This window comes from Hyperolius riggenbachi, chromosome 1 (genome assembly GCF_040937935.1).
Source record: "Hyperolius riggenbachi isolate aHypRig1 chromosome 1, aHypRig1.pri, whole genome shotgun sequence".
Classification (NCBI taxonomy): domain Eukaryota; kingdom Metazoa; phylum Chordata; class Amphibia; order Anura; family Hyperoliidae; genus Hyperolius; species Hyperolius riggenbachi.
Genome location: NC_090646.1, coordinates 434,316,632 through 434,331,894, shown reverse-complemented (window position 1 = coordinate 434,331,894; position 15,263 = coordinate 434,316,632). Strand labels below are relative to the sequence as shown.

Sequence of the window (15,263 nt, the reverse complement as noted above, 5' to 3'; positions counted from 1 at the left end):
TTTCCGGTAACCGCTGAGAGAGAGCTGGGTGGGGAGGCTGGGTGGGCTGTTGGATTTCTCCCCAGCACAGAATGTGGCATGCTGACAGGGTAGATATGATCTCACCCATCCTGACATCCAGGAATGCCTGGATGTCAGGATGGGTGAGATCATATCTACCCTGTCAGCATGCCACATTCTACACATCCATCTCAGTCCTGGGGAGCCGCAGCAGGAAGTCATGTGTAAGCCAGCCGAGGGGAGCCCATAGAGAAAGCAGTAACAGCGCAAACTGGTCTGCCTATGATCGCTCGTGACTAGCATGTTGACTGCCCGCTCATCCGCCAGATGTGTCTGAAGGAGCCACAGTCTGAGCGGACTGCAGGAAGCAGGAGGTGGCATGGCATCAGCAGCATATGCTCTGTCTATGTGCTCCTGAGACAGGTAACCGCCTGCCGAAGTATGCATGCTGCTGGGCCATCCCTCACAAGGGGGTCGGGGTTCATAGTTATGCGGCGCTGCTACACTGGCATAACTTTAGAGCAGGATACTTTGTAAAGCGGGGTGGCCACAGTCATCGGTGTCAGCAATCTCATGGCTTTGATCAGTGCGGGTGGGTGGGAGGTATACCTGCCGCTGCTCCCAACCGCCTCTGTCCCTACGCGCCTGTAGGCTCATGCCTACAGTGCCTAATTTTAAATCCGGCTCTCTATAAATGTATTAGAGGTGAAAAAAAATTTGCAGCATCAGATTTTGTTTCCCCCTTATCTTTCTCATCTCTCACACACAGGGGGACATTTATCAAGAGTGTCTGAGACAAAATATTGGTAGGTTTTTAGAAATCCATGCAGAACTGTCTCATCTTAAAGCGGACTCAAACCAAACATTTTTTTAATTCAAAATATTTAGTTGCACCACTCTGACACATACAAAGATAAATAAACACTCCTTCAAGCCTATGAGCATTTCAGTGCATGCTTTTCACCCTTCTCTTTTCATAACTAGGGTTATACTGGGGGGAGCCATTAGCAATTCCTCCATTGCTGGACATCAACTGCTCCAGCAGTTTGCCGGAAAATTCCCGGCAATATGAAAGGAAGGGAGGGGTTTCTCCAATAAATGTAAAATATTTTATATTTATCATCATGCAGCTGAAAAAAGGCTGCTATTTATTATTATAATTTAGAAAATAAATTTTATTTCTGAAATCTTGTATTTTTAATTTGGGTCCACTTTAAGAAATAACTAAATAGTGCAGTTTCCATCTTAAACTGTTAGGAATAGGAGGAGTTAGGAAGGTCAGACAGTGCAGTGTGTGAGGGAAATTGCTGTTGCTGAGGCAACCAATACAGCTGCTGTATTGCATCAATGCCCAGCACTGGAAGGGTTAAGCATAGAACAGCTTCACAGGACACCTGGGAGCAGGGGGAGGAGCATTTCACAAATTATATATAGTCTGCACTGCACAAGTTGTGTAGAAGTGCTATTAAGCACTTCTTAATCTGTGGCAGTTTAGGGATGGATTTTCACTTTTCCTAACTGTAGTGCAGTTCTAGAAATTCACACTAAACTGCCGCTATTAAAGAGAACCCGAGGTGGGTTTGAAGAATATTATCTGCATACAGAGGCTGGATCTGCCTATACAGCCCAGCCTCTGTTGCTATCCCAAACCCCCCTAAGGTCCCCCTGCACTCTGCAATCCCTCATAAATCACAGCCACGCTGCTGACAAACAGCTTGTCAGAGCTGGCTGTGTTTATCTCTATAGTGTCAGTCTGCTGCTCTCCCCGCCTCCTGCAGAACTCCAGTCCCCGCCTGCATCCCTTCCCTCCCTGCTGATTGGAGGGAAGAGACGGGGGCAGGGACCGGAGCTATGCAGGAGGCGTGGGAGCAGCTGAGACTGACACTACAGATGTAAACACAGCCTCACAGCACGGCTGTGATTTATGAGGGATTGCAGAGTGCAGGGGGACCTTAGTGGGGTTTGGGATAGCAACAGAGGCTGGGCTGTATAGGCAGATCCAGCCTCTGTATGAAGATAACATTCTTTAAACACACCTCGGGTTCTCTTTAACTAGGAATTAAGAATTTTCTTAGTATCATACAGAACAGTTCCCCCTGCTGGTTAGAACTGTTTAACCACCTTACGACCGCCTAACGTCAATTAGTGGTTGCAAGGTGGCTCCCCCAGGACCGCCTAATGCCGGAAGGCATCAAGTCCTGGAGGAGGAGATTAGCGGGGATCGAGTGTGCAGATGCGCGCGCATCTCCGCTCGAGTGAAGGAGTGGAGCCCCGTAAACAGTCTGCCAGTGGCGATAGTTGCTGGGAGACTATAAGACAGCGAAACTGATGTTTGTTTTTATCCTACAGTGCTGCAATCTATTGCAGCGCTGTGCTGGGGACAGCCCTGTCACTTGGCTGTCCCCTGGAGCGGCTCACTACGCGACCCCTCTCATACGCTGATGCCTATAAGAGAGGATCGCCCTGATTGGACCTCGGGGGGGTGGGAGGAAAAAAATAAAAAAAAGACAATTTTATTAAAAATAAAACAACAAATAAAGCCTGCAGCAGCGATCAGAGCCCACCAACAGAAAACTGTTAGTGGGCAGAAAAGGGGGGGCAGACTCATTTGGGTGGTAAGTTGTATGGCTGTGCAGCAAACTGTTAAAGCTGCAGTGTGCTGAATTGTAAAAAAAACTGCCTGGTTACTAGGGGGGGTTTAAGCCTATGGTCCTCAACTGGTTAAGGCTACTTTCCCACCAAGATGTTGCGTTTTAGGGGACGTTATGGTCGCATAACGTGCCCCTAACGCAACGCATGGTGGTGTTGAAGTTGGACGTCAGATTGAGCCGCGTTATGCAACTCTCAAAGCAGCCGCTCCAGGTTAGTGATAGAAAGTCCGGATCTTTTTATGGATTCGGATCATTTGAATCATTTTACTAGGAAAGCAGAGTAGGTGAAATGACTAGCAGGACAGGACTTTCCCTGCACTGTACATTCTGTATGTTCCTGTTTCTTCCAGACAGACATCCACTGTGAACCGAATCTTTCATTGTGATGATCCGGATGATTCGACTCACAAAAAAGATCCGGATCAAATGAACGATTCGTTCATGATCCGGACAACACTACAGTCACATCACGAGTCACCACAGTGCAGTGAATATTAATTAGCCATGTGGCTGGCCTTGGAGGAGGAGGGGAGACCTCCTCCTCCAACATTACTGAGCATGTGCAAACAGTCCAACGTGTCTTAGCCCAGTATAACGTACAGCATGCTGCACTTTGTTTAAACGTGCTGCGTTACTATGTAACGCAACGTGTGCACTGTGAACAGAACATTGATTTTACAGTGCTGTGAGTTAGGCTGCGTTACTGGCTGCTGTAACGTGGGACTTTAACGTCCCACTGTAAAACCAGCCTAAAGGACCACTATTGCAAAAAACGTAAACTTTAAAATGCGTGTAAGCACATTCAAAGAAGAAGTACCTTTCTTTCAGAGTAAAATGAGTCATAAATTACTTTTCTCCTATGTTGTCAATTACAGTAGGTAGTAGAACTCTGACAGAACTGACAGGTTTTGGAGTCGCCCATCTCCTCGTAGGGGGTTCTCAGGGTTTTCTTTATTTTCAAAAGCACTAAGGCCCGGTTCACATTAGCGTTTTTTTACGGACCCGGACATACGGGTCCGGCCATCTGGATCCGGTGAAAGTGGTCCGTTTTACAGCCAGTGTGTTGTAAAACGTCCGTTTTCATTGGTTCCTATATGCAGCAAAACCTTCCGTTTCCGTTCCGCAAAAAGCGAAATGGTCTGAAAAATTGGGTCCTGCAGCATTTTTTGCTCCACTTAGCGGAACAGATCACGGAACCGTATGGCCGGTTCCGTTGGCAAACGCTAATGTGAACCGGGCCTTAGTGAATGGCAGTTGTTCTGTCCAACTGCCAAAACAGTGTGAAGCGAGCAGGGAGTCTGGCCAGCATCTTTGTGTAAATCCTTTTCAGGGAGTGTCTTTATAAAGAATAAAGGCCATGCTGAGAATCCCCAATGAAGAGATGGACTAGCCCAAAATCTGTCGGTTCTGCCAGATTTCTACTACCCACTGTAAGTGACAGCAGCATAGTAAAAAAGTAATTTATGGCTCATTTTACTCTGGAAGAAATGTACTTCTTTTTTGTATGTGTTTATATGTATTTAAAATTTTACATTTTTCGCGTAAGTAGTCCTTTAACTACTCTACGACTGCTCCACGCCACAGGGCGTGGCTGCGGCGGCAGCCCCAGGACCGCCTAATGCCAATTGGCGTCAGGTCCTGGGGCCGGCTACTGCAGGAGATCGCGCACAGGCAGCTCGTGTGCTGTGTTGTGCAGCCCTGCAGCTTGGCCTTAAAGCTGCAGTGGCCATTTTAGTAAAAATTAGTCTTGTTTTTAGGGGGGTTTACCACTGTGGTCCTGAAGTGGTTAAGAAAAAACTGTCAGTAATGCTTTGATAAATCTGTTCCATACTCTTTTCCAGCAGGGATGAGGAGCCCTTCTCAAATCATGCCTAGCCCTCACTGCACAATCTGTAGAAGTGATATTATGCACTTCTTAATCTGCAACAGTTTAGGGATGGATTTGCACTTTTCTTAACTGTAGTGCAGTTCTAGAAATTCACACTAAACTGCAATTATAAAGTAGGATTTAAAGGGGCACTACGGCAAAAAAATTTAAAATTTTAAATCTGTGCAAACAGACAAATAAGAAGTACTTTTTTCCCAGAGTAAAATGAGACATGAAGTACCACGGTACTTTTCTCCTATGTTACTGTCACTTACAGTAGGTAGTAGAAATCTGACAGAAGCAACAGGTTTTGGACCAGTGCAACTCTTCATAGGGGATTCTCAGCAAGGCTTTTATTCTTTATAATGAGATTCCCTAAAAAGGATTTAGGCTGGTTTCACACCAGGACGTTGCGTTTTAGGGGACGTTATGGTCGCATAACATGCCCCTAACACAACGCCTGGTGCTCCCTGCTTTGGACGTCAGAGTGAGCCGCGTTGTGCAGCTCACTCTGGCGTCTGTGATGCGCACTCTTGGACGCATGCGGCATCACGTGGTCCCGCCAGCCAATCGCCGCACAGAGCGGCCGTTCCAAGAAGTAAACACTGCACGTCACTGAGTGCAGTGAATATTAATTAGCCATGTGCCTGGCCGCTCTCCGCTCCTCCCCAACATTACAGCGCATGTGCAAGCAGTCTAACGCGGCTCTGCCGCTTACAAAGTACTGCATGCAGTATGTTGACTTATGGCGCAGTAACGCAACGTGGGCACTGTGAACAGCCCATTGATTTTTCATTGCTGTGCGGTGGGCTGCGTTACAGGCTGCACTAACGTGCGCCTGTAACGTCCCACTGTGAAACCAGCCTTAAACAATGATGCTGGCCAGCCTCCCTGCTCGCTACACAGTTTTTTGTTTGTTTGTTTCATTTGTTTGTTTGCACATATTTTAAAGGGACTCCGAGCTTGAAAAAAAAATGAAAATTTTATGAAAAAATGAAAATGAAAAAAAAAATTAAAATTTTTCACCATAGTGCCCCTTTAAGAAATTTCTTATTATCATGCAGAACAGTTCCCGCTGCTGGTTAGAACTGTTTAACCTCCTTGCCGGTTATCCCGAACTCAGTTCGGGGTAACCTGCGCAGGAGGATTGCTCAGGCCCCGCTGGGCCGATTTGCATAATTTTTTTTGTTTTGTTACAAGCAGCTAGCACTTTGCTAGCTGCTTGTAACTTCCGATTGCCGCCGATCTGCCGCGCCGAGCCGCTCCCCCCCCCCCCCCCCCGCCCCAGACCCCTGCGCTGCCTGGCCAATCAGTGCCAGACAGCGTTGAGGGGCGGATCGGGATTCCCCATGACGTCCCAACGTCCATGACGTTGGTGACGTCATCCCACCCCGTCGCCATGGCGACCGGGGAAGCCCTGCAGGAAATCCCGTTCTCAACGGGATTTCCTGCATACTCTGAAGGCGATCGGAGTGGGTGGGGGGATGCCGCCGCTCAGCGGCTATCATGTAGCGACCCCTCGGCTCACTACATGATTTAAAAAAAAAAAAAAAAAAAAAACTCCTGCGCTGCCTCCTTGCCGGAGGAATTGAACTGGCAAGGAGGTTAAAGAGGAACTCCAGTGAAAATAATGTAATAAAAAAAGTGCTTCATTTTTACAACAATTAGGTATAAATGATTTAGTCAGTGTTTGCCCCTTGTAAAATCTTTTAAATCCCTGATTCACATTCTGACATTTATTACATGGTGACATTTGTACTGTTGGCAAGTGATGTAGCTGCTGCATGCTTTTTTGGCAGTTGGAAACAGCTGTAAACAGCTATTTCTAACAATGCAACAAGGTTCACAGACAGGAAACTGCCAGGAGTACCACGGTCCTCAGAGTTTCTTGTGGGAGGGGTTTCACCACAATATCAGACATACAGCACCCCCTGATCTGTCTGTTTGTGAAAAGGAATATATTTCTCATCTAAAAGGAGGTATCAGCTACTAATTGGGATAAAGTTCAATTCTTGGTCGGAGTTTCTCTTTAAGAAGAAAAAACTGTCGGTAATGCTTTGATAAATCTGGCCCAACGTGTAGATTTTTTTTAACAGTTTTGTCCAGGCAAAAAAAACTATACATAGAACACTGAATATTAAACCTTTGGTCTCTATACAAGGTGTACAGCAGAGCACGTGAACAGGAGAGAATGTCATTTGGGAATAGCTGGTCACTATCTCTGTCTTTTTTTTGCAGGTAATAATGTCCACTTCCTGCATCACGACATGAACAGATATGATCAAATGCCTATCAGCACCTTGCTTCGATGTGCAGGTGTGGAAACAATCCCTTTTGTTGGCCATCAGCCAATATTAGAAGTTTGAAGCGAAATAGAAATGGAAACAATTGTGTGATAACGAATGAATGAAATTTCTTTTGCTTTATTTTTTTTATTACTGTTTTGTGGGTTATTTATAAGTATGTGACAACTGCTGGCATTTTATACCAAATTAATATTTTGTAAAGTACACTTCTTTTCTGTGTCATGCTTTTTGGTGTCACTTAAAGAGACTCTGTAACAAATTTTTCAGCCTTAGTTCTTCTATCCTATAAGTTCCTATGCCTGTTCTAATGTGCTCTGGCTTACTGCAGCCTTTCCTAATTGCACTGTCTCTGTAATAAATCTTATCTCCTTTCCTCTGTCGTGTCTGTCGGGCTAAGGCTTGAATGTGTGGAATGTGCAGGGCTGCTTGTGATTGGATAGAAGCGATACACACCCTCTGCAGGCCCCCTGCACACTCTGTATGGCTCACACACTCTGTTTATGTGAGCCTATCACAAGCTGGTTAGTTTGTTTGTAAACACTGCCTAAAACTGTTAATTACAAGCCAGGATTGCAGCAGGGAGTGGCAGAAACAGCACAGAGGGGCACAGGAGAAAATAGGCAATAGAATGGTATGTTTTTTAGTGTAAGAATATTAGAGTACAGATTTTCTTTAAATAACATATCATGGGCTCAGTTCTTCGGCTGGGTTCACATTATGACCATTGCTATGCATTTTGATGGACTAACAACATGCAAGCTGAACATTGCCATGGTTTCCTATGGGTCACATTGACACGTGCCATTTGAAGTCCATAGTGAAAAAAACTACATGCAAACTTTTTCACCATCTCATTTACAAACATTCAGGCTAGGTTCACAGTGGGGAGTCACTTACCGCACTGCATAATAGTGACAGTGAAGCATACTTTTCATTAACTGCATGCTTCTCTGAATGTGACACAATGCTCAGATGAGGTGCAGTGTGACTTTTTTATTTCTTTTACAAGGAACGCAATGTCTACTGTGAGCCTAGCTTAAAGCCCGGTACACACTCTCAGTTATGATTGGCCAATCATTGAGCAATTTTACCTTCTCCGTGTAGTGTGAGAGTTTACCTACACAATCTGTTTATAGTATTCAATGTCTGTTGACCCTCTTACTACATAAAGGTGTTAAAATTCTCCAAACTTTGAGCTGACCATAAATTGGGTATTGGTAGTCCATGTATGTGCCCACCTAGTAATGTTTTGTTAGTAGACAACTTTATCACCGTAAGTTGGTAATAAATATGATACTGTAGACAGCGAATGGTAAGTAGGCATCTGCAGACCAGCCCATATACAATGCTGCCCATAATTATTTATACCCCTGGAAAATTTTGACTTAAAGTTCCTTTTTTTGAACCAGCAAGTAATTTTTGACGGGAAATGACATAGGTGTCTCCCAAAAGATAATAAGACGGTGTACAAGAGGTATTATTGTGGAAAAAAAAACATTTCTCAGCTTTTATTTGCATTTGAGCAAAAAGTCTCCAGTTCAAAATTATTCATACCCTTCTCAAACTGTCACAATCTGTGGGAAAATCCAAAGTTTTTTTTACCATTCCAAATAGTACAAGCTGTTCTAATGCATCCTAATTACCCTGAATAATTGGGAACAGCTGTTTTAATCAACTCAACAGGCGAAAACCAGCAGCTCTCTGCAGTTGGTTACAGTCATAACTAGAGGCTCATACACACATCAGACTATAGTCTTTGGAAACTGAAAGATCACAGACCAATCTTACCACCCTTCATGTAGTATGAGAGCCATACTCTACACAGTCTTTTCTATGGAGCTGAACTCCCCATCAGAAAAAAATCTTTGCAAGATGCTGCACACACAGATGCTGTACAGACACAACTGACATTCATCTGCAGATCAGATCCACCAGGATGGATTTTCAGATGAATGTCAGTTAAATCATGTGTGTATGATGATCTGCAGATCTCATAGACTTTCATTGCATTTTTCAGGAATGGATTTTTGGTAGGAACAGATCTTTTGCAGATACTGATCTTTTGTGTCTGTACAGCATCTGTGTGTGCAGCATCTTGCAAAGATTTTTTTCTGATGGGGAGTTCAGCTCCATAGAAAAGACTGTGTAGAGTATGGCTCTCATACTACATGAAGGGTGGTAAGATTGGTCTGTGATCTTTCAGTTTCCAAAGACTGTAGTCTGATGTGTGTATGAGCCTTAAGACAAAGGAGCTTAGTGAGGACCTGCGGCTGAGGCTGAGCATTGTGGCTGCTCACAAGCTAGGAAAGGGCTACAAAGCCATTTCTAAATGTTTTCAAGTTCCAGTGGCTACAGTGCAAAGTATTATTTAAAAATACAAGATGTTCTGCACTGTGGAAAATCTCAGAGGACGTGTTTGAAAGCTGAAAGTGACACCTTTGCTGGCCAGGAGGATATTAACCACTTAAGCCCGAAGGGTTGAAATTTTTTTACATCCGAGCAACTTTCACCCCCCATTCATTTGCCAATAACTTTATCACTACTAATCACAATTAATTGATCTATATCTTGTTTTTTCCGCCACCAATTAGGCTTTCTGTGGGTGGTATATTTTGCTAAGAGCCACTTTACTGTAAATGCATTTTAACAGGAAGAATAAGAAAAAAATGGAAAAAATTCATTATTTCTCAGTTTTCAGCCATTATAGTTTTAAAATAATACATGCCTCCATAATTAAAACTCACGTATTGTATTTGCCCATATGCCCCGGGTATTTCACCGTTAAAATTATGTCCCTATCACAATGTATGGCGACAATATTTTATTTGGAAATAAAGGTGCATTTTTTCCGTTTTGCGTCCATCACTGTTTAGAAGCCCATAATTTATTAAATCATATTGATATACTCCTTTGACATGCATATTTAAAAAGTTCAGACCCTTAGGTAACTATTTATGTTTTTTTTTTTTTATTATTATTGAATTTTTTTTTTTTTATTTTAAACTTGTATGTGGGTATTTTTTGGTGTGGGAGGTAAACAGGGTTTTTTTTTAATATATTTATATGTTTATTTTTAAAACTTTTTTTTTTAGGTGTAATTTGCTATTTGGCCACAAGATGGCCAGAATCAAAAAGTCCTGGGAGCGATCGATCTCGCTCCCAGGCAGAAGAAAGGAGACCAGAGCTCAGAAAAGCCGCAGCGTCTGAAGAGACGCTGTCAGCTTTTCTCCGGGGGGGTCCGATCAGCGAAAGGGATTTATAATCCCTTTCACTGATCGGTGGGCTAGCGGCCAGCAGCGGGGGCGCGCACGGGGGGGGCCCGCGGGAGCGCGCGCGACCCGCGGGAGTGCGCGCAGCCCAACTGGACGAGAAATCTCGTCCAGTTGGGCTTAAGTGGTTAAAGTGACCCTAAAGTCAGGAATAAAAAATTAGTTTAACTCACCTGGGGCTTCCCTCAGCCCCCTGAAGCTGATCGGTGCCCACGCTGACTCCATCAGATGTCCCTGGACCGGCCGGCAGCGACTTCCGGTTTCGCCGTCACCGGCCGACAGGCTGGGAACGAGAGTGATTCTTCACGTTCCCAGCCAGAATAGCGCCCCCTATGCTGCTATTGCGGCCTCCCTATGCTGCAATAGCAGCATAGGGGGCGCTATTCTGGCTGGGAACGCGAAGAATCACTCCCGTTCCCAGCCTGTCGGCCGGTGGCGGCGAAACCGGAAGTGGCCGCTGGCCGGTCCAGGGACATCTGTTGGAGTCAGCGTGGGCACCGATCAGCTTCAGGGGGCTGAGGGAAACCCAAGGTGAGTTAAACTCATTTTTTATTCCTGACTTTAGGTTCACTTTAAGAGGTGAAAAAGAATTCAAAGATCACCGCCAAGGCCATCCTGGTGAATCTTGGATCTGCTGGTGGCAATGTCTCAAGGCAGACAATCCAACGGATACTGCAAACTGCTGGGTTCCACGGATGCAGACCAAGGAGGATGCCACTTCTCCAGATAAGGCATGCAAAAGCTTGCATGGGCTTTGCAAATGCTCATCTGGACAAAGAAGAAGACTTGTGGTCTTCTGTGTTATGGTCAGATGAAACAAAAATTTAATTGTTTGGTCACAATGACGTTTTCTTTATTTGGTGTAAAAAGAAAAAAAAGGAGAGGCCTTCAATCCAAAGAACATCATCCCCACTGTCAAACATGGTCTTGGGAACTTAATAGTTTAGGGGTCTTTTTCAGCCGATGGACCAGGGAACCTAATCACAGTAAACGGCGCCATAAAAAAAAAAGAGCAATACATGAACATTCTCAACGACAACATCAGGCAGTATGCAGAGAAACTTGGCCTTGGGTACCACTGGACATTTCAGCATAACAATGGCCCAAAATACACAGCAAAAGTGGTAAAGAAATAGTTAGCAGACAACAACATTAACGTTTTGGAGTGGCCCAGCCCAGTGCAGTTCTGACTTGAATCCAATGGATAAAAACAGGGAACACCGAGAGCCCCAATAGTGTAATATGTACTGGTAAATGGTTACTAGATAGAGTAAATATTAATATTCACAAACCAGGGTTACCAGTAGGCAACCACTGTAAAGGCAGGTGGGGAGATTTTCCTGACCCCACTCAGAAATAAGAAGTCGCTCTCAGTAGATGAGAAAAAGGGGGTTCAACCCTCCACCCAGGGTGGACTCAATATTACGCAGGAGAACAGAGGCGCCAAAAGGATAAAAGGAAGCTAAATGAGTTTAAAAACCAAATTCTTGGTAAATAGAGGAGGTAATGGTGGACTTACCTCCTCCAAGTAGACACACAACGACTGTAGTAAAGACAGTCAATATATTTTATTTATGAACTCCAAATGTGCAACGCGTTTCGCAGGTTTGATCCCGCTTCATCAGGCAATAACAATGGAGAAATAGCATATGTGGTCAGTAGAAGAGCTAGGCATCTCTGACTCCACAGCCCTGCATTACCATCAAAAAATTACTTGATGGTTGAATAAAAGTAACTTCAAAAGTCAAAATATGCCATGGGTATGAATAATTATGGGCAGCACTGTACATTGCAAATGAATGCCTGCTGAAAGGGTGCAATGTCATTTACTTGCATTGATATGACCTAAAGGAGGGGTTAAATGCCAAAGAAGCAAACAAGTTTTTCCCACTGCTGTCCAAGTGTAAAAAAAAACACTAATATCTTTTCAATTCAAGAATTGCAATCAATTTTCTCACTGATTGTAACATTTAAAAAATCTGACCAATGTACCACACACCTGTGGTCAATTTTTACCCAATTATGAAAAAAAAAGAAGAAGGAAGATTGAAAACGCTGAGAAAATTGCAGGGAAGTTTATATAAGGAAATTGACAATCTACCACACACCATTCAATTTTCATAAAAATTGAACAGAAAAATCCAGCACTCCCGATAGACTATCGAATAAAAGCGGGAAATCCGATCGGAATTTCTTGTTTGAATAAAAAAGAGCTTTTGATTTTTCGGAAAATCCGATCGTTTTTATTGAATTGCTGTAAAATGGGATCATTTAATTGTATCATGTGTGGCCACCTTTATATTATAATCATGTGGACAAGAGAGAGGCAAAGTATTTGGGTAACAGCTGATTTGCAGGTGATGCACCAGTGCAGGGAAAGCAAGAGCAAAACAGGTGCAGAAGTAAAGCATGTTGCTCAGATAACTTCCTTGAAGTGGTGCTCTGCTCCTCGTGTGCCATTTTCACTTCTAATAAATCTGCCGCACTTGCATATGTATATTACGTATGTATACAATAAATGACTCCGCAGGCTATAATCACATTGCAATGACATGCATAACAAAGTGACACGCTGCGGGTGACGTCACCGAGCCCTGGCCAATGATCGTGGCTCAGGGTCTGTGGCGCCCCTCCCCCTCTGGCCCTGGAACATCATCCTTGGGCTCTCTGCTGCCTCCAGACTCCACGATTTCAGCGATCCGGGGGCAATGAGGGGTGTGTGAGCGGCATGCTGATCGGAGGGCTTCCATCTACAGCAACCTCAGCAAAACAACAGCGGGGGGAGGAGGGAGCGCAGATCAGCTGCAAGGAAAGTGCGCTGTCACCACCAGCAGCAGCACTCTGCATGCTAATAGTTGTTGTGCTGGAGGTGCAGGAGGATCCTATCACTGCTAGGGAGAGGGCAGGCTGCGCACCTCCCCAGACAGGCAGTTGTTCTGCTGCTAAGTGACAGTTATGTGCAGGGGACCATGAGAAGGAGAGGTGAGAAGAGAGCAGCTAGCAAAAAGAGGGAGCAGGGCTGGAGGAAGAAAGCCAGAGGACTGCTGTGGGAAGAGGAGATGGAAGAGGAGGAATCTCTGGAGGAGGACTTGTACATGAGTGTCACAGGTAAGATGGATACACTGGGTGCCACAGGTACACAAGGCCACACATGGCTGCAGGTGGTGTTGTCTCCCAGAGGATGCAGAGATAAGAATACTGCAAAGCTTATGGCTGTTTCTATGTCACCATTTCATGTAGGAATGGGAGGTGTGGTTAAGGGGATGTTACTAACAAAAGTTTAGGGAAGGGGCTGTTATTACAAAATCTGGTTCAAGGACACACAGCTTCCTGGTTATGTATCTGCATGAAAGTTTTGTGGGCAAATCAATCATGATGTGGGCCTGAACCTAAACCTCGCATGAAGTTACAAGTATAAGAAGTGAATGATTAATTTACAACTTTATGGTGAATCAAACTGTTAGGTTACTTTAAAACTGGGAAGTTGTCTTGTGTTCCACTGCAAAAACAGGAACGCAACAGAGGGGAAAAGTCTTATGCGTGTGTGGAATAAGGTAAAGCATACTGTCAATGAAAAGTGTGCTTCACTGTTACTGCGCACATTATGCAGTAACGCATTGCATTATGCACAATGGATGTCACAGCACAAAATAATTGCCTCATATTAGCAATGCGATTATATTATCTGACGCAACCGTACTGTAAGGCCTCTTTCACAGTGGGATGGTGTGTTTGATGCAATGTTAAGGTCGCATAACGTGCCCCTAATGCAACGCATTGAAAGACTATGACTTGGACGTTATAGTACATTCTTTAGCCCTGCGTTTGGTGCGCCGTTTTCATCGCACAGTAATGGAACGAAAACGGCACATGTGTTACATTAAAAAAAAAATTACTGAGCATGTGCAACACACACAACGCAGCAGATTTATTGATAAATGCACAGCATGCAGCACTTCCTAAATATTGCTACACGTTACATACAACGCAACGTGTGCACTGTGAATGTTGCACAGACTTACTGTTGCTGTGCGTTAGTCCACGTTAAAACATTTTTTAACGTGCGACTTTAACGTCTCACTGTGAAAGAGGCCTAAAAGGGGCCTACATCATGCACTTTCTAGATGTGATTAGCTCCTGTGCAAACATCTGGTTCAGTCATTTCAGCAAGGGAAGATATAAAAAATATTGAATTTGAAAGTGTCTTTTTCATAAGTATGTAAAACACATAGCAGTGGAATGTTCTTGTTCCGTGTGCATTTTTGCAGGTTTGCTCACTGAAGATGTATGCTTTTGCATACACATGTATTTGTTTTATGTGGAAGTATTTATGAGCTCACAATTCTACTTTAAGTCAATTCTTTGCTGTACAGGGGTGAAAACTAGTAGTAAGAGTCTGTCTGATCTTTGCGCATGGATAATCCAATTCAGATACTAGTGATTAGTTACCTGACAGCTATTAACGAATCAATCTTTGAGGTTCTAACTCGTTAGTGTTGATGGTCATGTCTAGGAGAACCCATGGAGCAGCATGTGATTTGCATGTGATTTGTTTGGTCAGCTGATAGATTTGCAATGCTCTGATTTGTTGAGATCCCATCTTGCTTTAGCACATGATCTTGACTAATAAATCAGAGCGTTCCATATCTATCACCGGACCAAAATGATCACATACTTCTCCATGAGTTCTCCTAGACATGACATGACTGTCACTACGCAATAGCCTTCAAAACCTGATTAGTCATGTGCAAAGATTGGGTCTAGTTTGGGGGAATGTCTGCCCATTGTTGTGCAAAGAAAAAATATATAAAATCTCACTTTGCCCTTATTCAATTCATTTTTTTTTCCTCCTAGGTGATATTTTCACACCTTATCAATAAAATGCTTTTCAAACCACCAGCAAGCAAGAAATAATTTTGACAGTACTTTTTTCACTTACTTTTTGCAGAGTGCTGAAAAGTTAATTTGAATAGAAGATGATGAAAAAATATCTCCTAGGAGAAAACTTAGGAGAAAAAGTGAATTGAATAGCGCCTTTGACTCTGGGGGTCAGGTTCAGACCTAAAAATCTCAGAGACTGGACACTACCACCACCTGTCCTGTCTCCTGCTGATAGCATATGCTGTGAGGCCCAGCCAATGCACACCAAAAACCTCTAGCAGATCCGCAA

General features: G+C 43.9%; 2 protein-coding genes across 12 annotated transcripts in view; both read left to right on the top strand.

Moving 5' to 3' along the window:
* PRXL2C (peroxiredoxin like 2C) overlaps nt 1-7,028 on the top strand; it is a 32,447-nt gene extending 25,419 nt beyond the window's left edge. For all 3 annotated transcript variants that reach the window (XM_068271430.1, XM_068271431.1, XM_068271429.1), the window contains one exon: nt 6,757-7,028. In XM_068271430.1, coding sequence (XP_068127531.1) covers nt 6,757-6,884 — 128 coding nt within the window. In that variant the 3' untranslated portion in view covers nt 6,885-7,028. The remainder of the gene's footprint in view (nt 1-6,756) is intronic.
* A 5,685-nt stretch (nt 7,029-12,713) lies between these two features.
* Nucleotides 12,714-15,263, top strand: part of LOC137519004 (dual specificity protein phosphatase CDC14C-like) — a 217,808-nt gene continuing 215,258 nt past the window's right edge. For all 9 annotated transcript variants that reach the window (XM_068237657.1, XM_068237648.1, XM_068237641.1 and 6 more), the window contains exon 1: nt 12,714-13,201. In XM_068237657.1, the coding sequence (XP_068093758.1) occupies nt 13,063-13,201 (139 nt within the window). In that variant the 5' untranslated portion in view covers nt 12,714-13,062. The remainder of the gene's footprint in view (nt 13,202-15,263) is intronic.